At 42.2% G+C, this 27791-nt stretch overlaps 1 protein-coding gene across 5 annotated transcripts in view; it reads right to left on the reverse strand.

Annotated features, from left to right (window-relative positions):
- Positions 1-27791, reverse strand: part of CAMSAP1 (calmodulin regulated spectrin associated protein 1) — a 96898-nt gene that overhangs the window by 55213 nt on the left and 13894 nt on the right. For 4 of the 5 annotated variants that reach the window (XM_038744634.1, XM_038744633.1, XM_038744631.1 and 1 more), the window contains exons 1-2: positions 6890-6965; positions 2860-3022 (exon numbers count right to left, since the gene is read on the reverse strand). In XM_038744634.1, coding sequence (XP_038600562.1) covers positions 2860-3022 — 163 coding nt within the window. In that variant the 5' untranslated portion in view covers positions 6890-6965. Of the gene's footprint in view, positions 1-2859; positions 3023-6889; positions 6966-27791 lie in introns of those variants that run through there. The other variant, XM_038744632.1, reaches the window with a different exon arrangement.

Here is a 27791-nt window from a genome sequence, read left to right on the forward strand (position 1 = left end):
ACTCGTGAAATCTAGGTAAGGAAAAAAAAAGTGGAAAAAGATCATTTTCACAAGAGAATGTTATAATGCTAGAAGAAATCTGAATGCCAAGAGTGAAAAGCTAAGTGCAGGAGAAAAGTGCTTGGATGGACTAAGATAGGAAGCCATGGCGAGCGTTGCAGTGATGAAGCTTCTCATTTTCAGCTGAGATTTCCAGGCCACAGAGGTTTGGACAGTAGCCTGGTCCAAAGTGATCGTGGCCAGGATTTTTTGGGGGGTGGTGGTGGGGAACCAGGGGCCTGTGGTGATACACTCCCAATATGATCAGTGTTTATGATAGCAGTAGCACCATAACTTTCCCAGTCCTTTGAATGTTGCTTTAGTTGGGATCAGCTATAAATTCATACAGAATTCTATCAAAACATTTTTTTATTTTTCAGTCCAAATTCAAATGTTCAGAATCAAGAGAAAGGTACAGGGGAGAGAAAGGAACAGTGGGAAAAAATGGAGACGATATTCTTTTTATGGAATGTGAAACAGAAAGAAAGGAATGTACACTATTATTTTGGAAAGGCTCATTTCTCTCACAAACTACATAATTTAACACTTGTCATGAACATTTCAAAGGTGAGGGGCAGTGAAGTGGAAGGGAAATTAAACCTCGCAATGAACTCTAAACTCCTTAATAAGTTTAAGCCTTTTGAAAAGTTTAGTAAAACCAGTTTCTAAATTAAGCTCTCCCACTTAACACAACATTTTTAAAGGGAACCTGAACTTGTGGTTTTGCTGTACTCACACACTTCTCCCAAGTCAAACCCACGCAAAGAGTGAATAAAACTGGAATCATGCTACTGACAAATGACCTTATTATTACAACAGTAGAAGGGCAATTCAAGTTAGGATCATAAAGCAGTTTCCATGCTGCTTCAGTTCTGGCACATTTCACAGTCACCCTGTAAAACTCTACCTTATAATGTGTTCAAATATTTTGAAAAGTTCAGTAAAATCAGTTTCTAAATCAATCACCTGTTTCATCACAGATTTTTACATTTTCTCATTGCGACATCAAATACCAATGAAAATATGCTAAAATGCATATTATTGAAATGTTGATAGACCTAATAATAAGGATTATTCAAAACAACTTTTAAAAAAAAAACTGGAGCGGAACAGGTTCTCCAGTAAATAGCTACCTTTCTGTGGCACTCACCCAGACCCTAAGATATTGAAATAGTCTGGCCTAAAAGCATATATGATGATGAAAGCAAACAGTTTTTCCTTGCTCTATGGGAGCACAGAAAGAGTAACTAGAAAATGAAAAGCATTTAAACAGCAAATAATAAAATTTGAAATAAAACAAAGCACACCGTATTTAATCCCTTTAACTCACAAAATATGTTTATCCCAGTGACTAATAACTCAACCATAGCTGTTATACAAGACTTCTCTATTCCAACTGTTGAAATATTTCACTAAGAGAAATGCCTGTTCAGCAAGTTTTCAGGAGCAGCCAATTCAACCTGTTTAGAAGGGTTAGTCCACTCTTGCATTTCTAGTACTAAAAAACAATTATTTCACTGGAACAAAACAATGCTCTCTGGAGAACCATATGTAGAGATGCAGTGTGGCCTAGTGGATAGAGCACGGGCCCAGGAGTCGGAAGGACCCGGGTTCTAATTCCGGCTCCACCACTTATCTGCTGTGTGACCTTGGGCACATCACTTCACTTCCCTGTGCCTCAGCTACCTCAATTGTAAAATGGGGATTAAGACTATGAGCCGCATATGGGACATGGACTGTGTCCAACCTGATTAGCTTGTATCTATCCCAGTGCTTAGAATAATGCCTGGAACATAGGAAGCGCTTAACAGATACCATAAAAAACCTAAATATATAATTAATAAAAGGATTAAGGAAGAAATCCACCCAAACAAAACAAGATGGATCAATAAAATTCAAGATAACAATTTTAGTTAAAAGTATCTTAATTTTTTTTTTGGTGTGAGGATGACTTGGCCAAAGCCTGAACACATTAACTGAACAAGGCCTAATCCGCTAAGCATATTAGGTCTAATTAGAATAATAAGGTTACCTAGCTTTCCAAAACAAAAATAATATAATGCTGGGGAAGTGGAAAGTTAACTGATCATTATCATCAATTTACTAACACTGTTTTCAAACGGCCTACTTTTAGTAGGGATAAACAAACAAGCTTCTGATGTATTTTTCTGGAATGCAAATTTAAACAAGCAGCCTTTGAAAATATTGGGAGTCCACCCACTACTTCATAAAAAAAATTTAACTATTCTTTTTACAGGATTCTACAATAAAGCACTTCTGATGTTCAACGAAAGGGATAGCTTTAAAAGTTTCATCACTAATCCGAGATTGCACGCTCCCTTTCCACTGTACTTCACAATGATGCTTCTTTAACAGATGTGTCAACTGAAACCTTGAAACCACTCTTGAAAAAAAATTAATCAAACCACGCTCTTCTTGGCATTGTTTAAATTTCAAACCAGTTATCTGCCTAACATGGGCAACAAAGACCCAGTCTCCATCTACTAAAGAGACCACATATGGAACTGCTTTAAGATTGGATGTGTCAATCGGGGGATCTGGGCTGGCAGGTGGTAGCACGGCCTCTATCCAGGGAAATCCTATTCGCTAAAAATCCCACGATTTTACTGTTTCTACATTCAAACAGCTCACTGACAAGAGATCTTGTCAAGGGTTTGATTATAATAGTTTGTCTTCTTTGTACCCCTTCTTGCGGTTACAAGACTAGAATGTTGGATAATGACGTTTGCCGTTCTCTGAAAAAGCCCCTCGTGATTAGGCACGGAACGAAAAACACATGAAAAGAGGAAACCATCTTACCTATTCCGTAGGCTTTCGCACAGATCCACTGTAGGTTAGCAGCTATTTTTGCCCGGGCCGAATCATAGTGCTCCGAAGGGACAATCTCCAACGCGCTGTCAGTGAGGGTCTCCATTTTTCTCCTGGTGCTATTTCCCCCGGTACAAACATCAACATCCACCATCTAGAAACCAAGGAAAGATTCTGAAATCTCACCCCAGCAATGGTTCCAACAAGACCCGCCATCAGGACGAAGGGCCGCTTCAAGCCTGTCATTGTCAACTCACCCCATGCAAGGCTTGTCAAGGTACCCTAGGCCCTTAATGTTCTTAAATCGGCCCTTCCACGCTCCTAATTCCACTGCCCCACGGGCTGAAACAGACAGACAACAACTCCGCCGGGATATAACCGGCTGAAATTGCTGCGGTGCACCCACCTTGCATTTCCCCACCTTTCAATTGTGCGTGGCTGCGGGTATCGCCTCCATTATAAAGGCCCCGGGTGCCTATAAAGCCTCCTTGGATTAACGGGGAGGGGGCAAAGGGAGACTAGAGAAAAGGAGAGCGAGAGAAAAAGAGGGACCTCGCCACGTTTCTACCTGTTACAACCCCGTGAATCACCATCAGGCCATCCTGTGCATCCCTACTAAAAACACACATCCCTACTAAAAAACACACCCCTACTAAACCACACATCTCTACTAAAAAACACATCCCCATGAAAAACACACCCCTACTAAAAAACAGACCCCTACTAAAAAGATATCCCAACTAAAAACACACCCTTACTAAAAAGCACACCCCTCCTAAAAACACATCCCTACTAAAAAGATATCCCTACTAAAAACACATCCCTACTAAAAAGCACACCCCTACTAAAAGGATATCTCAACTCAAAACACATCCCTACTAAAAAGACATCCCAACTAAAAACGCATCCCTACTAAAAAGATATCCCAAGTAAAAACACATCCCTACTAAAAAGATAGCCCATCTAAAAACACACCCCTACTAAAGAGCACACCCCTACTAAAAAGACATCCCCACTAAAAACACATCCCTACTAAAAAGACATCCCAACTAAAAACACATCCCTACTAAAAAGATATCCCAACTAAAAACACATCCCTACTAAAAAGCATACAAAGATAGCCCACCTAAAAACACATCCCTACTAAAAACACATCCCCACTAAAAAGATATCCCAACTAAAACCACATCCCTACTAAAAAGACATCCCCACTAAAAACATATCCCCAATAAAAACACATCCCTACTAAAAAGACATCCCAACTAAAAACACATCCCTACTAAAAAAGATATCCCAACTAAAAACACATCCCAACTAAAAACGCATCCCTACTAAAAACACATCCCTACTAAAAAAGATATCCCAACTAAAAACACATCCCTACTAAAAAGATATCCCATCTAAAAACACACCCCTACTAAAAGGACATCCCCACTAAAAACACATCCCCACTAAGAAGATATCCCCAATAAAACCACATCCTACTAAAAAAGACATCCCAACTAAAAATGCATCCCTACTAAAAAGATATCCCAACTAAAAACACAGCCCTACTAAAAAGATATCCCATCTAAAAACACATCCCCACTAAAAAGATATCCCCAATAAAACCACATCCCTACTAAAAAAGACATCCCAACTAAAAATGCATCCCTACTAAAAAGATATCCCAACTAAAAACACAGCCCTACTAAAAAGATATCCCATCTAAAAACACACCCCTACTAAACAAGACACCCCTACTAAAAAGACATCCCCACTAAAAAGATATCCCCACTAAAAACACATCCCTACTAAAAAGATATCCCAACTAAAAACACATCCCTACTAAAAAAGATATCCCAACTAAAAACACATCCCTACTAAAAAAGACATCCCAACTAAAAACGCATCCCTACTAAAAAGACATCCCAACTAAGAACGCATCCCTACTAAAAAGACATCCCAAGAACGCATCCCTACTAAAAAGACATCCCAACTAAGAACACATCCCTACTAAAAAGACATTCCAACTAAAAACACAACCCCTACTAAAAAGACATCCCCACTAAAAAGACATCCCCACTAAAAAGATATCCCCACTAAAAACACATCCCCACTAAAAAGATATCCCCACTAAAAACGCATCCCTACTAAAAAAGATATCCCGACCAAAAACACATCCCTACTTAAAAGATATCCCATCTAAAAGCACATCCCTACTAAAAAGATATCCCAACTAAAAACACATCCCCACTAAAAACACATCCCTACTAAAAAAGATATGCCAACTAAAAACACATCCCCACTAAAAAGATATCCCCACTAAAAACACATCCCTACTAAAAAACACATCCCCACTAAAAACACATCCCCACTAAAAAAGATACCCCCACTAAAAACTCATCCCCACTCAAAAAGATATCCCTAAAAACGCATCCCTACTAAAAAGATATCCCCACTAAAGGCACATCCCTACTAAAAAAGATATCCCCACTAAAAACACATCCCCACTAAAAAGATATCCCATCTAAAAGCACATCCCTACTAAAAAGATATCCCCACTAAAAACACATCCCTACTAAAAAAGACATCCCCACTAAGAACACATCCCTACTAAAAAAGACATCCCACCTAAAAACACATCCCTACGAAAAAGATATCCCATCTAAAAGCACATCCCTACTAAAAAGGCATCCCCACTAAAGACACATCCCCACTGAAAAGATATCCCCACTAAAAACACATCCCTACTAAAAAGACATCCCACCTAAAAACACATCCCTACTAAAAAGACATCCCACCTAAAAACACATCCCTACTAAAAAGACATCCCACCTAAAAACACACCCCTACTAAAAAGACATCCCACCTAAAAGCACATCCCTACTAAAAAGCTGTCCCCACTAAAAACACATCCCTCCTAAAAAGATACCCCACCTAAAAACACATCCCCACTAAAAAGACATCCCCACTAAAAACCCATCCCTGCTAAAAAGACATCCCCACTAAAAACCCATCCCATCTAAAAGCACATCCCTACTAAAAGGGCATCCCCACTAAAGACACATCCCCACTGAAAAGATATCCCCACTAAAAACACATCCCTACTAAAAAGACATCCCACCTAAAAACACATCCCTACTAAAAAGACATCCCACCTAAAAACACATCCCTACTAAAAAGACATCCCACCTAAAAGCACATCCCTACTAAAAAGCTGTCCCCACTAAAAACACATCCCTCCTAAAAAGATACCCCACCTAAAAACACATCCCTACTAAAAAGACATCCCCACTAAAAACCCATCCCTGCTAAAAAGACATCCCCACTAAAAACCCATCCCATCTAAAAGCACATCCCTACTAAAAAGGCATCCCCACTAAAGACACATCCCCACTGAAAAGATATCCCCACGAAAAACACATCCCTACTAAAAAGACATCCCACCTAAAAACACATCCCTACTAAAAAGACATCCCACCTAAAAACACATCCCTACTAAAAAGACATCCCACCTAAAAGCACATCCCTACTAAAAAGCTGTCCCCACTAAAAACACATCCCTCCTAAAAAGATACCCCACCTAAAAACACATCCCTCCTAAAAAGACATCCCCACTAAAAACCCATCCCTGCTAAAAAGACATCCCCACTAAAAACCCATCCCTACTGAAAAGCTATCCCAAGTCAAAAGGCTATCCCGACTAAAAATCCATCCCTACTGCGGTGTGGGGGGAGGCGGGCTCTAAAACGGGATAAATCACAATGAGCCCCCCACACACACACACACACACACTCCTGTCTATTCCGCGCCAGCGGGCGGGTCCCACGGGCCCATTGTGACAGGGAGGCCTTTACAGTGTGGAGGGGGGGCGTCCACTAAGGGCCCCTGTGAAGAGGGGCGGCCGCGGCCTACCTAGCAACCGGGCCGTGGGGCGGCTGGCGGGGGGTGGGGGGCGGCCCACTGGGCGGGGGGGGGGTCGGACGGGGGGGGTCGTAGTGGACGCCCCCTCCCCTCCCCACACAATCCCCTCACGAACCTCGCGCCGCCGCCATCGCCCGCGCGTCCGCGTCGGGCGGCGGCCGCTGCTGCTGCTGCTGCTTCATGCTGCCCGGGCCTTGAGGCGAGCGGGGCGCGCATGCGCGAAGGCGCGCGCGCGCGGCCGGCCGCGGTGGGGCGCTCGCGCACGGGCGGCAACTGCGCAGGCGCAACGGGGCCTAGTCGGCGGTTCCCTCCCCTTGCTTCGTCGCCTCCCTCGCCTCAGGTGGCTCATTCATTCATTCATTCATTCATTCATTCATTCATTCATTCATTCATTCATTCATTCAGTCACTAATTCATTCATTCATTCATTCACTCATTCATTCATTCATTCACTCATTCATTCACTCATCCATCATCATCATCAATCCTATTTATTGAGCGCTCACTGTGTGCAGAGCGCTGTGCTAAGCGCTTGGGAAGGACAAATTGGCAACATATGAGCCCACTGTCGGGTAGGGACTGTCTCTATATGTTGCCAATTTGGACTTCCCAGGCGCTTAGTCCAGTGCTCTGCACATAGTAAGCGCTCAATAAATACGATTGATTGATTGATTGAGCATGTAGAGACAGTCCCTACCCATCAATCGTATTTACGGAGCGCTTACTGTGTGCAGAACACTGTGCCAAGCCCTTGGGAAGTATAAATTGGCAACATATAGAGACAGGCCCTACCCATCAATCGTATTTATTGAGCACTTACTGTGTGCAGAGCGCTGTGCTAAGCGCTTGGGAAGGACAAATTGGCAACATAGAGAGACAGTCCCTACCCATCAATCGTATTTATGGAGCGCTTACTGTGTGCAGAGCACTGTGCTAAGCGCTTGGGAAGCACAAATTGGCAACATATAGAGACAGTCTCTACCCATCAATCGTATTTATTGAGCGCTCACTGTGTGCAGAGTGCTGTGCTAAGCGCTTGGGAAGTACAAGTTGGCAACATCTAGAGACAGTCCCTACCCATCAATCGTATTTATTGAGCGCTTACTGTGTGCAGAGCACTGGACTAAGCGCTTGGGAAGTACAAATTGGCAACATATAGAGACAGTCCCTACCCATCAATCGTATTTATTGAGTGCTTACTGTGTGCAGAGCACTGTGCTAAGCGCTTGGGAAGGACAAATTGGCAACATCTAGAGACAGTCCCTACCCAACAGTGGGCTCACAGTCTAAAAGTGGGAGACGGAGAACAAAACCCAACGTACTAACAAAATAAAATAAATAGAATGGATATGTACAAGTAAAATAAATAGAGTAATAAATATGTACAAACATATGTACATATATACAGGTGCTGTGGGGAAGGGAAGGAGGTAAGGTGGGGGGGATGGTCATTCATTCCACTGTTGGGTAGGGACTGTCTCTATATGTTGCCAATTTGTACTTCCCAAGCGCTTAGTACAGTGCTCTGCACACAGTAAGCGCTCAATAAATATGATTGATTGATTGATTGAACATATAGAGACAGTCCCTACCCATCAATCGTATTTATTGAGCGCTTACTGTGTGCAGAGCGCTGTGCTAAGCGCTTGGGAAGTACAAATTGGCAACTTATAGAGACAGTCGCTACCCATCAATCGTATTTATTGAGCGCTTACTGTGTGCAGAGCGCTGTGCTAAGCGCTTGGGAAGGACAAATTGGCAACATATAGAGACAGGCCCTACCCATCAATCGTATTTATTGAGTGCTTACTGTGTGCAGAGCACTGTACTAAGCGCTTGGGAAGGACAAATTGGCAACATAGAGAGACGGTCCCTACCCAACAGTGGGCTCACACTCTAAAAGGGGGAGGCGGAGAACAAAACCCAACATATTAGCAAAATAAAATAAATAGAATAGATATGTACAAGTAAAATAAATAAATAGAGTAATAAATATGTACAAACATATATACATATATACAAGTGCTGTGGGGAAGGGAAGGAGGTAAGGTGGGGGGGATGGTCATTCATTCCACTGTTGGGTAGGGACTGTCTCTATATGTTGCCAATTTGTACTTCCCAAGCGCTTAGTACAGTGCTCTGCACACAGTAAGCGCTCAATAAATATGATTGATTGATTGATTGAACATATAGAGACAGTCCCTACCCATCAATCGTATTTATTGAGCGCTTACTGTGTGCAGAGCGCTGTGCTAAGCGCTTGGGAAGTACAAATTGGCAACTTATAGAGACAGTCACTACCCATCAATCGTATTTATTGAGCGCTTACTGTGTGCAGAGCGCTGTGCTAAGCGCTTGGGAAGTACAAATTGGCAACATATAGAGACAGTCCCTACCCATCAATCGTATTTATTGAGCGCTTACTGTGTGCAGAGCACTGTGCTAAGCGCTTGGGAAGTACAAATTGGCAACATCTAGAGACAGTCCCTACCCAACAGTGGGCTCACAGTCTAAAAGGGGGAGAAGGAGAACAAAACCCAACATACTAACAAAATAAAATAAATAGAATGGATAGGTACAAGTAAAATAAATAAATAAATAAATAAATAGAGTAATAAATATGTACAAACATATATACATATATACAGGTGCTGTGGGGAAGGGTAGGAGGTAAGGTGGGGGGGATGGTCATTCATTCCACTGTTGGGTAGGGACTGTCTCTATATGTTGCCAATTTGTACTTCCCAAGCGCTCTGCACATAGTAAGCGCTCAATAAATACGATTGATGATGATGATTCATTCATGCATCCATCCCGTCGCCTTTATTGAGCGCCCACTGTGGACACAGCACTGGGCTGAGCGCTTTCATCCCCCTCATCTTACCTCCTTCCCTTCCCCACAGCACCTGTATATATGTATATAGGTTTGTACATATTTATTACTCTATTTATTTAATAATAACAATAATAATAATGACATTTATTAAGCGCTTACTATATGCAAAGCACTGTTCTAAGCGCTGGGGAGGTTACAAGGTGATCAGGTTGCCCCATGGGGGGCTCACAGTCTTCATCCCCATTTGACAGATGAGGGAACTGAGGCCCAGAGAAGTGAAGTGACTTGCCCCAAGTCACACAGCTGACAATTGGCAGAGCCGGGATTTGAACCCATGACCTCTGACTCATGGCCCAGGCTCTTTCCACTGAGCCATGCTGCTTCTCATGTATATGTGTTTGTACATATATATTACTCTATTTATTTATTTATTTATTTATTTATTTATTTATTTATTTATTTATTTATTTTACTTGTACATATCTATTCTATTTATTTTATTTTGTTAGTATGTTGGGTTTTGTTCTCTGTCTCCCCCTGAGCCCACTGTTGGGTAGGGACTGTCTCTATATGTTGCCAACTTGGACTTCCCAAGCGCTTAGTACAGTGCTCTGCACACAGTAAGCGCTCAATAAATACGATTGATGATGATATTTATTACTCTATTCATTTATTTTACCTGTACATATCTATTCTATTTATTTTATTTTGTTAGTATGTTTGGTTTTGCTCTCTGTCTCCCCCTTCTAGACTTTGAGCCCACTGTTGGGTAGGGACCGTCTCTATCTGTTGCCAACTTGTACTTCCCAAGTGCTTAGTCCAGTGCTCTGCACACAGTAAGCGCTCAATTAATACGATTGATTGATTTATTGATCAGGTTGTCTCACGGGGGGGCTCACAGTCTTCATCCCCATTTTACAGTTGAGGGAACTGAGGCCCAGAGAAGTGAAGTGGCTTGCCCAAAGTCACACAGCTGACAGTTGGTGGAGTTGGAATTCGAACCCATGACCCCTGACTCCAAAGCCTGGGCTCTTTCCACTGAGCCACGCTTCATTCATTCATTCATGCATCCATCCCGTGGCCTTTATTGAGCGCCCACTGTGTGCACAGCACTGGGCTAAGCGCTTTCATCCCCCTCATCTTACCTCCTTCCCTTCCCCACAGCACCTGTATATATGCATATATGTTTGTACATATTTATTACTCTATTTATTTTACTTGTACATAGCTATTCTATTTATTTTATTTTGTTAGTATGTTTGGTTTGGTTCTCTGTCTCCCCCTTTTAGACTGTGAGCCCACTGGTGGGTAGGGATCGTCTCTAGATGTTGCCAGCTTGTACTTCCCAAGTGCTTAGTCCAGGGCTCTGCACACAGTAAGCGCTCAATAAATACGATTGATTGATTGATTGATTGGGAAGGCCAAGTCGGCACCAGATAGACCCAACAGATAGACCCAACAACGGGCATTCATTCATTCAATCGTATTTATCTTACTTTGTGCAGAGCACTGTACTAAGCGCTTGGGAGGTACAAGTCGGCAACATATAGAGACGGTCCCTACACAACAGCGGGCTCACAGTCTAGAAGGGGGAGACAGACAACAAAACAAAACATAGTAACAACATAAAATAAATAGAATAATAAATATGTACAAGTAAAATAAATACTTTCATTTTTAGATGACCAGGCCCTCATCCCCGGGATCCCCCTCCACTTCCCCCATTCATTCATTCATTCATTCATTCGATTGTATTTATTGATTGCTTACTGTGTGCAGCGCACTGGACTAAGCGCTTGGGAAATACAAATCGTCGACACATAGAGACGGTCCCTGCCCAACAACGGGCTCACAGTCTAGAAGGGGGAGACAGTCAACAGAACAAAACAAGTAGACAGGCGTCAATACCATCAGAATAAATAGAATTATAGCTATATACACATCATTAATAAAATAAACAGAGTAATAAATGTGTACCAATTTACACAAGTGCTGTGGGGAGGGGAAGGGGGTAGGGCGGGCTGGGGCGATGGGGAGGGGAGGAAGAGGAGAGGAAAAGTCTGGGAAGGCCTGGAAGGCTTCACAACCACCATTGCCCTGAGTACAACAAAGCCAGTCATCTAAGGGGTTTTCTCTAGGGTTTTTATTAAGCGCTTAGTACGTATCAGATAATAATGGTATTTGTTAAGCGCTTACTATGTGCAAAGCACTGTTCTAAGCGCTGGGGGGGATACAAGGTCATCGGATTGTCCCACGTGGGACTCACAGTCTTAATGCCCCTTTTACGGATGAGGGAACTGAGGCCCAGAGAAGTGAAGTGACTTGCTCGAGGTCACACAGCAAACAATTGGCAGAGTAGGGATTAGAACCCGGGTTCTCCAACTCCCCGGTCCAAGCTCCTTCCACTTGGCCATGCTGCTTCAGTCCTGGTTACGAGTCCCTCCCCATCTTGTGCCCCGTCTGTTTGTCGTGATGTACCCTCCGGGTCCCATGCCCTGTCTTTTGGGACCCCTGCAGTCCCGGGGGGAGCAATTAGATCAATCAATCGTATTTATTGAGCGCTTACTGTGTGCAGAGCACTGGACTAAGCGCTTGGGAAGTACAAGTTGGCAACATATAGAGACGGTCCCTACCCGACAGCGGGCTCACCGTCTAACCCTAAATTTTCAAGGGGCCCTAATGGTGCCTGCACCCCGTTAAACAGCAGATTCTGGGACACCATGCCCAAGCAAATAACCTCTCAGGGCAGGTGCTTCATAATAAAATCATCATCATCATCCAAAGCCCTATATGAAGCTTATAATTAACTCTAATGATACCTTGAGTTTATACAGGGCTTCTCTTTAGAGGAGCTCAAAGCCAAAAAGGACGGCCTAAATCACAAAAGCTACGGCCAGAGCAGGTGCAGTTCATGTGGGAGCAGCCTACTGTGGCGAGATTGGAAACTGAGGCAAGCATTCTTCATTCAATCATATATATTGAGCGCTTACTGTGTGTTTGTACATATTCATTACTCTATTTATTTTACTTGTACATATCTATTCTATTTATTTTATTTTGTTAGTATGTTTGGTTTTGTTCTCTGTCTCCCCCTTTCAGACTGTGAGCCCACTGTTGGGTAGGGACTGTCTCTATATGTTGCCAACTTGGACTTCCCAAGCGCTTAGTACAGTGCTCTGCACACAGTAAGCACTCAATAAATACGATTGATTGATTGATTGCAGAGCACCGTACTAAGCATTAGGGAGTCTAAACTGAAGGGCACACGTAAGAGAGGGAGGCTTTGTAATTTTGGCAGAAATCGGGCTGATTCCTTTCAGTTTCTTTACCTGTTTTATAGAGGTAACAGAATTAGCCCATTCACAGGGCAGAAAGATAAATGCTGACTTTCATTTTGAGGGAATGGGGTTTTCAGCAGGAAGAGCAAACAGGGCAGAAGAACCCAATCTTTTCTTCCCTACTTGGAAATTGTACTCTGCAACTTTGTTTGAAAGCTCGCAGGTCTCGTTTGAGGCCTGGGATGAGGGAAGTTGAGAGTAGCCTAAAGAGCTGTGGGTTCGAAACACCACGGCCTCACCCCCAGACAGATGGAAATCAATGCCAGGAATGGCCCCATCATCTCATGGAAGTAACAACCCTGGACAGATATATGGGATCCATTACCATTCAAAGTTGTTCAGGAAGAAGTTATCAAAAAATTCAAGAAGGGATTGAATAAATTAATGGATTACAGATACAAAATGTGTTATTAGAGGAAAAAATAGGGGGGTTGGAAGGCATAATCAAGTGCTTCTTTAATGTGGGTTTGTGTTCCTGAAGAATGGTGTGTTCCATTCATTCATTCAGTTGTATTTATTGAGTGCTTACGGTGTGCAGAGCACTGTAGTAAGCGCTTGGGAAGTACAAGCTGGAAACATATAGAGACAGTCCCTACCCAACAGCAGGCTCACAGTCTAGAAGGGGGAGACAGAGACCAAAACAAAACATATTAACAAAATAAAATAAATAGAATAAATACGTACAAATAAAATAAATGGAGTAATAAATGCGTACAAACATATATACATATATACAGGTGCTGCGGGGAGGGGAAGGAGGTAAGATTCCAGAAAACGGATGTACTCAGTGCTTTGCACATAGTAAGCGCTTAACAAATGCCATCATTATTATTATGCACTCCATCCGACACCATGTACATATAAAAATAATAATAATGTTGGTATTTGTTAAGTGCTTACTTCGTGCACTGTTCCAAGCACTGGGGTAAATACAAGGTAATCAGGTTGTCCCACGTGGGGCTCACAGTCTTCATCCCCATTTTGAAGATGAGGTAACTGAGGCACAGAGAAGTTAAGTGACTTGCCCAAGGTCTCACACCAAAGTGGCAGAGTCAGGATTAGAACCCATGACCTCTGACTCCCAAGCCTGGGCTCTTTCCACCAAGCCATGCTGCTTCTATGCAAAATAGCTTCTTTTAACATCACATCCCATTGTCTCCAGGCAGATGCATGTTGTCATGCAAAAAACCATTCCCTAATTCCTCAAGAGCACTCTGTCCAAAGCACGCAGTGAAAATATAGATTAAAGCAAAACAGGCTGCATATCCCTAGCCACGAGGAAGAATATAAATGTCCTTTGTTGCCCCCGCCAAGACGGAATATTAGCCTGGCTGGTCAGGCTGACCCAATATGGCTTTGCTTACACTCTTATGTTTAGTTATGAGATAATGCATAATAAAAGTACTCACTCTTTAAATGTACTGTGCTATTATTATCTGTGCCATTAAAATCTACTTTCTTTTTCCAGCCCACCAAACAACTTTCGTCTTTAAACGTCCTGGGGCCTTCCAGAGAGGCTCACCTGTTTATCCAGGGTTTTCTTCTGTCACGCAGAACTTTATTCTAGTAGGCTGCAGGGGTACACGTCCCTTTATTACAAGAAATTATTCATTTAGGCCTAGCTTCTTCTGTTAGCTTCATTTAAAGCAGCACGCTCCTCTGGACAAATTTATTCCACAAAGCCTCCATTGATAAACAAAGAAATAGGAATGGAAATTAAATAAATAAGAAATACTAAATACAAAGAAAACTCAGTCCAGTAATTGTGCAGCCTCAAGAGCAAGGCACCATCTGGCTAACTGCTGTACTTTAAGTCTGACATGGATTTGCCATCTGATTTAGAATTTAAGAGCAAGTTGTTTCTCAATGTTTCTCAATGTTTTATGAATGTCTGTCCTTATGGAGTTCAGAAGGACGGAATAATAGTCATTAGCATTTCAATGATTCTTCAATTAATTACAGCGAAATTGTAAGCGGCTGCGTCAATTCTTTTGGATATCAAAATTTTCAAACTACCAAATAGATTCCCGTGCTAAATATAATATTATTAAAAAGAGAGAGAACAGTGGTTTGCTCTTTCATCCACACTTCGTTACACTCGTTTTTCCTTATTTACATTGACTTTCTGAGTGCCTAATTGACATGTGAACCCTTCACATTTTCTGCAGAGATTTTTAACCCTGGGGGAACACAAAATATAAATTATGAAAACTATAAGCAGCAGAATTCCTAGCATAAAATAAAAGGGTAATTTCCAGCAGTTGCAGGTGATAGATGATTGTTTTGCTGAATTTTTTTTATAACACCTAAAGAGCTGTCTTCCCTGATTTATCCGCATTTTTGCATCATTTCATGGAATGACCAATATCAATAAGAATGTTTTTGTTCCCTGCTTCATAATAAGGCATATATCTTGCTCACTTCCAGAAACAGGTAAGAATTCTCACTGAGAAACCTTGCATTGTGAAATATACAAAAGAGCCCTGTCCGGTTGATGAAAGAAATGAACATTTTCCATTGTCTCTATCCAGACAATCTGCTTACCATCAGTATATTGATATACAGGTGATCCTCTGACTTATGACATAATTGGCACCTGTAGAAATGTGTTTTAAGTCCAAACATCATTAAGATTCGATTTACTCATGAGATCAGTGTTATTCATTGGAAAATGGTTCCTTCAAGCTTGGATACCCTAGTTTTACCAATATTACCAAGAACTATGTATTCTATCAATTGTAGAGGGGTAATTTAGCTACATTAATACCTTTATATTGCACCAGAGAGCTATGATTGTGTATTTTATCAGAAGTAAAATGGAAGACTTGACTACAGGTAGTCAAGACTGTGACTCTACTTATCAGGTAACTTCCTCCTGCTCCAATCCTCCCTGGGACCTCTTGCCCCCTGTCTACCTTCACACCCTCTATAAATATTCCTTCCAGATTTAAAAAATGTTTCCCCATATTCCCAACACTTAACCTGGGCTCTAGTGCTAGGGCCAAGAAGGAGGCAAGTGTTGTAAAGTCAAAATAAGTGTGTTGTAAAGGTGAAATGTGTGTAAATTTGGAAATATAAGTGGTGTTTGTCGTAGCTCAAAACATCTTAAAATAAGGTTCTTAATTCTTCAACTGTGAAATAATCTAAAACTATTTCAAGCCAAAATAGAAATATTTATATAGCAATAGGACAATGAACTTTTACCAAGAGAATGTAAAAAATGAACCCATCAGCCACTTTATTCATTTGTTTCTACTGTGGCAAGTGAGCCATCTCTATTTTGGCTTTTGGAAGTAACTCTGGGCCCTAGTATTAATAAGTATAATCATGATTGTATTTATAAAGTGTCCGCTATGTGCCAAGATACAAGAAAATCAGATCAAAGTCTCTGCCCACATGGGATTCACAGTTTAAAGTGGAGTACACATATTTAATCCCCATTTTACAGGGGAGGAAATGAGTCACAGAGAATCCATCAATCAATCAATCATTGATATTTATTGAGTGCTTACTATGTGCAGACTACTGCACGTTACTGAAACTTCGGAAAGTGCACTTAGGAAAGTACAATAGAGTTGTTAAACTCAATCCAAGCCCACAAAGGGTTTACAATCTACAAGGGGAGACAGACTTTAAAACAGATTAGGGATAGGGGAGATGGGGAAAATATTTATATAGATATTATAGGGCTGGCGTGAGTTTCAAGGGATACACAGCCAAAGTTAAGTTGATACAGTGGGGAAGGGCTTAAGTCTGAGAAGGCCTCTTGGAAAAGGTGTGATTTTAGGAGGGTTTTTAGGTGCAGAAACTGGTGGACTGTTGGCTATTAAGGGGAAAGGAGTTCCACGCCCTAGGGAGACAGTCCCCTCTAGACTGTAAGCTTCTTGTGGCCAGGGTACATATCTGCCAACTATGTTATATTAGACTACCTCAAGTGCTTAGTATGGTGTTCTTTACACAGGAGGAAAACAGGAGGAAATACAAAACTTCAGAAAGGGAGATAAGTCAGAGCTGGAGAGGTAAATTTAGAAATCATCCACATAGAGACAGTTGTTAAAACGTGGGAGTGAATGAATTTTCCAAGGGAGTGGGCATAATTGGATAATAGAAGGGGACCCAGAACTGAGCCTTGAGGGCCTCCCACAGTTAGGGGTTGGGAGGCAGAGGAGAAACCTGGAAAAAATAATGAGAGGAAGTAGCCAGAGAGATAGAAGGAGAACCAGGAGAGGACAGTGTCAGGTGAAGACAAAGTTAGATAATGTTTCCACAGCAATGGGGTGGTCCACAGTGTCAAAGTCAGCACAGAGGTCGAGATGATTAGGATGGAGTAGAGGCCATCAAATTGGGCAAGAAGGAGGTCATTAGTGACCTTAGGCGGGTGCTTTCCATGCAGTAAAGGGGGCAGGTTTGGAAAGGGTTTAGTTAAGAATTGGAGGAAAGGAAGTGGAGGCAGTGGGTGTTGACAACTTGCTCCAAGAGTTTTGAGAGGAACTGTAGGAGGGAGTTGAGATGATCAACTGGAGGGAACGATAAGGTAAGAGAGGGTTTTTGGTTTTTTTTACAAAAAAGGAGATACATGATCACGTATGAAAGCAATGGAAAAGAAACCACTGGAAAGCGAACAGTCGAAGATGGCAGTCAGGGAGGGAGGGAGGAAGAGAGGGGGCAAATGTTTGATAAGGTTAGAAGGGATGGGGTCAGAGGTGCAGGAGAAGAGGGTAGATTTTGAGAGTAAATGAGCAATCTCTAAGATGCTGCTGGGCAAGTTGGGAGAGTCAACGAGGGGGCAGAAGGAGGGAGGGACTGGAGAGGAGCCGGGCAGATTTTCAAGAGATCATGCCTGAACATTTCAATTTTTTCAATAATTGAAAGAGATGTTGGGAGTGGAAGAGAAGGGGGGCTGATAAGGGAGTTAAATGTCTGAAATAGCTAGTGCAGGCAGTGGATATGGGAGTCCAAGGTAGTCCATAAGGAGAGACAGGGGAGCAAGCGAGTTCCGTAGAGAGGGTGTGTTGAGGGCATCAATTTGTGTGCCAAGAGAACGCAGTTTGGGAATAGAGACCAAGTGAGGCATGATTATTTTAGCAAATTGGAGGGGTACAAAAGATCAGAGGTCTCTAAGGGAACAGGACAGATTTGCAGGGCGTGGGGGTGTGGGAAAGAGGACAAGTGAGGACGTTGTAGTCGGATAGAAGAATTTCAGAATTGGTTAGGGTAGAGATTATACAGTGACTTGAGAGGATGAGATTAAACGTATGTCTAAATTGCTAAAAGGGAGACGTGGGGTGGAGCAAAAGGCCATTGGATTGAAGGAGTAAGAGGAAGCAGGCAGCGGAAGCGTCGTCGGAAACATCCTCATGGATAATGAAATTCCCGAGGATCAAGGTAAGGCTGAGGAAAGAGAAAAGGAATGTGTGAAGGGGATCAAAATGGTTCCGAAAGTTTCAGGAACTGCCTGGAGGGTGGTAGATGACAGTGACTAATAAGTGGAGTGGGTGGTAGAGTGAATTTCATTGATTAGGTACTTAGGTGGAGTGGAAATCATTTTATCTAATCCACATCCTCGTGGATAATGAAATTCCCGAGGATCAAGGTAAGGCTGAGGAAAGAGAAAAGGAATGTGTGAAGGGGATCAAAATGGTTCCGAAAGTTTCAGCAACTGCCTGGAGGGTGGTAGATGACAGTGACTAATAACTGGAGTGGGTGGTAGAGTGAATTTCACTGATTAGGTACTTAGGTGGAGTGGAAATCATTTTATCTAATCCCTTCCTCTAGTCAGGTTTGCACCCCCAATCCACAACCAGAACAAGAATTTTGTGTCCCTCCCTGACCGCTACCTTCCAGGTGTGGAAATCAACTTTTAACCAGGCTTACTCCATTTTGCTTTCAGTCTCCATTTTGAATTAGTCTACCTCATTTTCCTAAATCATAATTCAGCCACACCCTTCCCCTATCGTCAGTTTCATCCATAGCTTCCCCTGTTGTCAATTTCAGCCACACCCTGTCGTCAGTTAAGAAAACTGCCGACACAATTTGATGGGATCCTGTTGGTGTGAGGGAACTCCATGCCCACCGCAGAGTGTAACTAGCTCCCTCGCCTACCTTTCGATGATAATAATGGTATTTGTTAAGCGCTTACTATGTGCCAAGCACATTCTAAGTGTTGGGGGGGATACAAGGTAATCAGGTTGTCCCACGTGGGGCTCACAGTCTTAATTCCCATTTTGCAGATGAGGTAACAGGCCCAGAGAAGTTAAGTGACTTGCCCAAAGTCACACAGCTGACAAGTGGAGGAGCTGGGATTAGAACCCATGACCCCTGACTCCTAACCCATGCTCTTTCCACTGAACCACGTGATGAGGTTGAGCCCGCTTTTAGGGCAACAAATGTCTGTCCTTATGCATACAGATATGTATTAAATATTGAAAAAAACACATTTGTGCTGTGTGGCTGCCATTGTATTCTTTTTCTTGTTGGACTCGACACACAGTATTACCCTGAAGGGGATATATTCTTGCTAACCCAGACTCCACCCCTCCCAAGAAAGTGGGTAGAAGTTCATAGATGGGAGGGATAAGTGGGTAGAAGTTCATAGATGGGAGGAATTCTTGGTGTAGCCGTTTTCAGCACCCCTTCTCTCCCATCCATTATTTGCTGGGAAGCAGTGACAGAGTGTGTTTGGATCAGATAGTGGTTGAAAGAGGGCACAGGGGACAAGCGTGCCTAAACCACCGCAGCCAGAAACAGATTCTACAAGTTCGCTCTGTGTAATGCAACCTTTCTTAGCCTTTCTAAAACCCAAATTAGTGAAAGTAATTCAGGGAATTTTACATTTCAAGTAAATTAAGAGTTTATTTGAATCAGTAGATCAGAAACAGGGTTGGGTCAATCAATCAATCAATCGTATTTATTGAGTGCTTACTGTGTGCAGAGCACTGTACTAAGCACATGGGAAGTACAAGTTGGCAACATATAGAGACAGTCCCTGCCCAACAGTGGGCTCAAATCTGACATTTTTCTCAAAGGTCACGACCACCTAAACGGTGCTGGAAATAAGTCACAAATAAACAGTGTTGTCTAGTGGATAGATCAAGGACATGGGAGTCAGAAGGATCTGAGTTATAATCCCAGTTTTACCACTTATCTGTCGGATGACCTTGTGCAAGTCACTTAAATTCTCTGTGCTTCAGTTACCTCCTCTGTAAAATGGGGATTAAGATTGTGAGCCCCATGTGGGACATGGACTATGTCCAACCTGATTAGCTTGTATCAACCCCAGTGCTTAGAACAGTGCCTGACACATAGTAAGTGCTTAACAAAATACCACACACACAAAAAACCCAGCTTGAACTCAGCTCCAGCGAAAGAAAAAATCCCAGGATTAATCAGTGGTATTTACTGAACGTTGTGTGCAGAACAGTACTAAGCACTTGGGGAGAGCACAGGACAATAGAATTGGTGATGATGATGGTGATGGTATTTATTAAGCACTTACTATATGCCAGGCACTGTACTAAGCACTTGGGTGGATACAAGCAAATCTAGTTGGACACAGTCCCTGTCCCATGCAGGGCTCACGGTCTCAATCTCCATTTTACAGATAAGGGAACTGAGGCACAGAGAAGTGAAGTGACTTGGCCAAGGTCACACAACAGACAAGTGGTGGAGCTGGGATTAGAACCCATGACCTTCTGATTCACAAGTCCTTGCTGTCTCCACTAGGCCATGACCCACAAGGAAATTATAGTCTAGAGGGGAGAAAGACGATAATATAATTTATAGACAAGTACCCAAGGGCTGTGGAAAACCTGGGCCCCAGGGGAGCTGATAGTGGGGTAGCAAGGGCGGTGCCCTCCACCCACGTAGGCCATGATCATGGAGGGGCTGTGCTCCCGTGTCCTCATCCCCAACGCTTAGAACAGTGCTTTGCATGTAGTAAGTGCTTAATAAATGCCATTATTATTATTATTATTATTATTATTATTATTATTATTATCCCCAGCCCCCATGTCTACTATTTCTTTGGTCACAAGCAGTCACAACCCCACTTCTCCCATTTTACCCCACCCTGAGCCCAGTGTCTTCTTCAGTGCATGTCAGGCATCCACCCTGAAAAGCTGTCACTACTAGTCCCGGCTCTGCACTTGTCCGCTGGGTGACCTTGGGGAAGTCACTTCACTTCTCTGGGCCTCAGTTACCTCATCTGTAAACTGGGGATTGAGACCGTGAGCCCCATATGGGCCAGGGACTGTGTCCAACTCAATTTGCTTGTATCCACCCCAGGACTTAGTACAGTGCCTGGCACATAGTAAACGCTTAACAAACACTGAGAAGTGGCATGGTGCAGTGGACACAGCATGGGACTGGGAGCCAGAAGGTCTCATGGGTTCTAATCCCGGCTCCACCACTTGTCAGCTGTGTGACCTTGAGAAAGTCACTTCACTTCTCTGTGCCTCAGTTCCCTCATCTGTAAAATGGGGATTGAGACTATGCACCCCATGTGGGACAAGGGACTGTATCCAACCCGATTTGCTTGTATCAATCCCAGCATCTAGTACAGTGCCTGGTACATCCTAAGCACTTAACAAACACCACAATTATTATTACCACCACTCCCCACCCCGAGACCCTGCTGGTATCTGGGGCAGGGAATAGAGGAGAGAACAGAGGAGGCTGCCGGAATTCCGGCTGGAAACTGTGTTTTACTTCCAGTGCTGCAGCTAATCATTTTTGAGAATTGCATTTCTGAAAAAGAGGGTTGCACAATCAACCACCAGAGCCATTACACTCTCAGTGTAATAAACGATGGTGGAAATCAGGAAACTATCACCACGAAAGATGAATTTCATATGAATGAGTTCTCAATTAGTACTGCTTAGAAACTATCTCAAAGTCAAAGTGTCATAGTGTTGCTCACGGTGATGAGCAATTGGTCAAAGTGAATGTGGGTATGGGAAAAATATTGACAACAAGGTTATTGTTCAGGGCTAGTAAAATCTGTAGAACACAAGGCAGTCATTTCTAATATATTCTCTCAGTGGAAACAAACAAGTATAACAAGTTGTCTGTGCACCTCCCATTTTAAATACAGGGTGTTCATCCCTCACAAAATTTTGGGGACGTCAGCATTACTAGGGCATTATGTGGTACTGAATGCTTGATATATCCCTTAATCATCAATCAAGGCTTTCACTGAGCAATAAGCTTTGTTTCTTTTAAAGATATAAAGGTCAACTAAGTAAGTCAGTCAAAGGAATTAGTGTGCAGGAAACCTTCTCCATGCAACTGACACCCTGTCTAGAAACAAGGACAGCATGAAAAAAAGGGAGAGGAGAAAGCAACCCCAGGTGAGCAGGTGAATGATTAGGAGAGTTTGCCAAGGTCCAGCCAAAAGCACTGACCATTCATTCATTGACCATCCTGCCAAAATGAGGACAATCTTTTTTCCAGAAACTTGTAGGCTTGACAGTGTGTTGCATTAACATCACTACGCACCATCAGTTTTCTTAGAAATTACTTATTTCATCGTGGAGACAAAGTTTCCGGCTTCAGCTTACCGCTTTGATTACACTCTAGCTTTGTTATATCTATTTTCACTGGATTTGTTAGTCACGTTAAACTGCAATAATAATCCACATAAGACCAGGATCACGAAGTTGACATGTAAACCTTTTAGAGAATGGAAGCCTGCATCCATTTTTTTCTGATGATCGTGAGTTGACACAGGTAGCATTTGACACTGGTAGTATTGTAGCTGAATCTGCTGCCACTGGCACAAAACAGAACTGGATTAACAAGTTAAGATAGAGAAGAAGTGCAGGGAAGTTAAGTGGCCTGGAATACCACCAGTCCAAAACATAAACTCCCCTATTCGTGCTCCACAAACACAGAGGCCAATAGCAAAGACTTTAAATTCAGTTATTGCTCTGATATTTGATAGACAACCTTTTGTTCTTGGGTTTACAAGATTCCATCTCATGACAGTTAATTATGGAGGCTGTTCTTCAAAATGAGATATCATAATAATATTCTTAATGATATATGAAAAGACATTATAATGCAATTGTCAGAATTACGGGAATGTTCTTCATATAATATAGCTCCGGACCAACATATCTAATCAGAGGTGGTTGTTGGGTAGGGACTGTCTCTATCTGTTGCCAAATTGTACTTTCCATGCGCTTAGTACAATGCTCTGCACACAGTAAGCGCTCAATAAATATGATTGAATGAATGAATGAATAAATTGTGGGGACTTTTCAAAAGAAGCAGGTTGTAAACAGCATACTCTGCAGGCAATAAGATTTTTTTAAAAAAATCATTCATTCATTCAATCGTATTTATTGTGCGCTTACTGTGTGCAGAGCACTGTACTAAGCACTTGGGAAGTACAAGTCGGCAGCGTACAGAGACGGTCCCAACCCAACAACAGGCTCACAGTCTAGAAGTTAAATCACAAAATTAAGCAAATATTTGTAAAAGTTGTACCAGTCTGTTCCAATTATACAACTGGAAAGGTTTTAGGTCTAAATTGCAGAGTTTTAGCTCAAACAACATTTCCCAAAATGTTTTTGTACCTGCCGATAGCTTTGCCATTCAAAATAATGTTGGGGAGGTGGAGATTCCAGTTGAGAAGACATATGTTTCAGTCTGAATGCGCTGAAGCTATCAACCTATTGTATGAAGAACTGCAGTGTTTTTCATAACCCCCCCCCGATCCCTGTAGGAATTAAGCACATGGAAAGAATTTTGGATTGTGTGCTTCAAAGCTACAAATACCACAGAGAATAATGAGAGCTATTCTATTTCAATACTGTATTAAACCTTGAAGTCCCGTTCTAGAAAAAAGTATTGATAATGCAATCTCTTGTTTCTGAGATCATGGATACATGTTACTGAAGAGTGGGCTTCAGAGGAAAAATGATGAAAAAGTATCTGATTTATGGTTTCCATAAATTGATCACTTTTTAATTAAAGGATCTATGTGGCTCTGGAGGATTTTATTCTTATGTTTTCAGGATATAAAAGAAATGCCTCCACAAAAAGGGTCAGGTCTTGTTATGGAATGACAGTCTCTATAAAAGTTAGCCACTTTAGAATAGTCAGTGTGGCTCAGTGGAAAGAGCAGGGGCTTGGGAACCAGAGGTCATGGGTTCTAATCCCGACTGCCACTTAGCTATGTGACTTTGGGCAAGTCACTTAACTTCTCTGTGCCTCATTTACCCCATCTGTAAAATGGGGATTAAGACTGTGAGCCCCCATATGGGACAACCTGATCACCTTTTATTCCCCCCCCCAGCGCTTAGAACAGTGCTTCGCACACAGTAAGTGCTTAACAATGCCATCATCATGGGCATAGCCATCTATCCATTTGCCTAGGAAGATTTTTGATAATCTGTAAACAAAAGTGGATTTAATTTATTTTATCCCTGAGTTCCTGCTGGAGGAATACATAGCAAATTGTAGGCTTTCTAGCTCCCATTTTGATGAGTTTAAATTTTGCATTCATAATTATCAATCAGTTGTATCCATTAAGTGCTTACTGTGTGCAGAGCACTGTACTAAGCACTGAGGAGAGTACAATCCCTGCACTCAAGGAGCTTCTGTAATATTTAATAAGTGCTTACTGTGAACCACCCTATTGCTTGACACATAGTAAGTGCTTAACAAATGCCATCATTATTATTATTAAGGTAGAAAATAATCAGGTGAGACACACTCCATGTCTTTCCTAAACTAAGAAGTAAGGAGAGCAGGTATTTTATCCTCATTTTACAGATGAGGAAACTGAGTGACTAGCCAAGTGCCTTGCCCAAGGCCATCCAGACCAGGGGCAGAGCTGGGACTAGAACCTGATTTCTTATTCCCAATCCTATGCTAGTTGCTTTACAAAATTAATTAGTTCTCCCAGACCCCTGGGGTGCTAGTTTCAGTACTCAAAAAGTAAAATCTAATGATCTTCGAAATATCCAGGACTTAATGTGCTTTCTTGCATATTTTATTGATCGGCTGGGAGGAGCTTAATCATCTGAGCTGGATCTGTGCTAAATACTTTCACTCATTCATTCATTCAATTGTTCATTCATTCAGTTGTATTTATTGAGCACGTACTATTGTACTAAGTGCTTGGAAAGTACAATTCGGTAACAGAGACAATCCCTACCCAACAACGGGCTCACAGTCTATTGAGTGCTTACTGTGCGCAAAGCACTGTACTGAGTGCTTGGGAAAGTACAATATATCAGTGAACAGACACATTCCCATCCGAAAAGGTGTTCTTTCTTCCTAGATTTCCATTTTATAAGCATACTACATATAGGTCTGGAGGCACAGATGGGTTAGAAGCAGTTTTTCAGCCACCAAGCCTTCTCATAGGGCACCATGGTTTCTTGAAAGTCAACCCAGTGGCAAGAGCAAGGAAATCTATTTTCCTGCAAAGGATAGCAAGTAAAATTTGACTGAATCCTTAATAGAAAGCAGAGCAAAAGGTAAAAAGCCCATTCTAACGTCTAATGGATTATTGGAATGCTATGAATAATTTAAAGAGAAAATCATGGATCATTAAAAAGGTCATTAAAATAATAATAATGGCATTTATTAAGCACTTACTATGTGCAAAGCACTGTTCTAAGCGCTGGGGAGGTGATCAGGTTGTCCCACGGGGGGCTCAGAGTCTTAATCCCCATTTTACAGATGAGGTAACTGAGGCACAGAGAAGTTAAGTGACTTGCCCAAAGTCACACAGCTGACAATTGGCGGAGCCGGGATTTGAACTCATGACCTTTGACTCCAAAGCCCAGGCTTTTTCCACTGAGCCATGCTGCTTCCTAAAATCCGGGGCATCTGCTCCCTTAGCATGGGTAGATCTATACTGTCCCAAGATGGGGGCAGGAAGTGGGGATGGAAGGCAGGATCCCATTGTATACATACCTTAGGGACAAAACCCCAAAGGCCTTTTTTCAAAGACCACAAAGAACACAAAAGATGTTCTGTATTAGGTGTTTATACAAAGTTTTTCTTTGCACGAACAATGGTGGAACTGCATGAACACATTTCCTTCAGGAACAAAAACTGGACGCCCACGGATATAATTCAGAACATGTCTTCTTGCTAAATAGCTTTATGCCAAAGGAGCATTCTGTTTCTGGGATCTAAGGAATGGTAACGTTAACATGGAAAGAGAGTTGGGACCACAGTAGAAAAATTCATATTTTTTTCCGGTTTTTTCCATCGCTTCCAAGAGAAGCAGCATGGCCTAGTGGAAAAGAGTATGGTGCTTGGGAGTCAGAGGATGTGTGTTCTAATACTGGCTCTGCCACTTTGCTGTATGACCTTGGGCAAGTCACTTAATAATAATGATGGTATTTGTTAAGTTCTCACTATGTGCCAAGCACTGTTCTAAGCACTGGGGTAGATACAAGATTATCAGGTTGTCCCACGTGGGGCTCACAGTCTTAATCCCCATTTTACAGATAACCGAGAAACAGAGAAGTGATGTGACTTGCCCAAAGTCACACAGCTGACAAGTGGCAAATCCAGGATTAGAAACCATGACCTCTGACCTCCAAGCCCATGCTCTTTCCACTAAGCCACGCTGCTTCTCTAACAACTTCTCTATGCCTCAGTTTCCTCATTTGCAAAATGGAGATCAAGACGGTGGGCCTTAGGTGGGACAGAGACTCTGTCCAAGATGACTATTTTGTATCTACTTCAGGACTTAGTACAGTCCCCGACACATAGTAAGTACTTAACAAATACCAAATAACAATTGTCCAAAAATTGGGTAAAAGGAAAGTTTATTTTTTAAACGATCAAATTAAAAAATCTAAAAACTGACTAGCACAATGAACTGTTTGAACTTGAATATTCCCTGCATGTAAATGCACAGTGGCAGAGAAAGCACGCTCCTGTTGGTGACAACTAAATTGCTGAACCTGGGAATGAAATGAAGTATAACTCAAGTCACTGAGTGGTGCTGACAGATGTGTTTACAGCTGGGATTATTTAATCCCATCATGACGCTGTTTCAGCTACTGAATCTGTCACTTAAGAGGCTCCTCGGGGCCACTGAATGGTCACTTTTGGAATGCTTACACTGCAATATTAGCTTGAAGGTATATTGCTAATATTATTATTACTAATAAGCCCTAACCAGTCCTGCTGTTTGTCCAAAGGAAAAAAAACACTGCCACGAGAATCTCTAAAATCATTTAATCAGTGGTAACAACTGAACACTTACTCGGTGCAGAGCATTGTAATAATAGTAATGGTACTTGTTAAGTGCTTACTATGTGCCAAGCACTGTTCTCAGTATTGGGGTAGATACAAGTTAATTAGGTCGGACGCAGTCCCTTTCCCACATGGGGCTCACATTCTTATCCCCATTTTACAGATGAGGTAACTGCGGCTCAGAGAAGTGAAGTGACTTGTCCAAAGTCACACAGCAGACATGTGACGAAGCTGCGATTAGAACCCAGGTCCGTGCTGTACTAAGCGCTTGGGAGAGTACAATATAACAGTTGGTAGACACACTCCCGGCCCACAGTGAGCTTGCGGTCTAGAGGGAGCTTATAGTCAGTCCAGAGGGGTTATAAAACCAGTTCTGCTTGCTGGAGTTACTTCTTTAGTGGTGAAGGTATCTCACCCAAGGCAACTTCCATTTCACACATCATTTTGTTACGCTGCACGTACACGCAGAATTCCATATGACATCCTACGGAAGCTGGTTAGAACCTCCAAACCTAGAAAGGTTTCTCTGGAGGGACCCCCGAACCTATGTCACCCTTGCTTCAGAACCACTGTTTTGTAACATTAGGGAACATTTCCATCCGGTTTAAAATAAA

This window comes from Tachyglossus aculeatus, chromosome 4, assembly GCF_015852505.1.
Source record: "Tachyglossus aculeatus isolate mTacAcu1 chromosome 4, mTacAcu1.pri, whole genome shotgun sequence".
NCBI classification, from domain to species: Eukaryota; Metazoa; Chordata; class Mammalia; order Monotremata; family Tachyglossidae; genus Tachyglossus; species Tachyglossus aculeatus.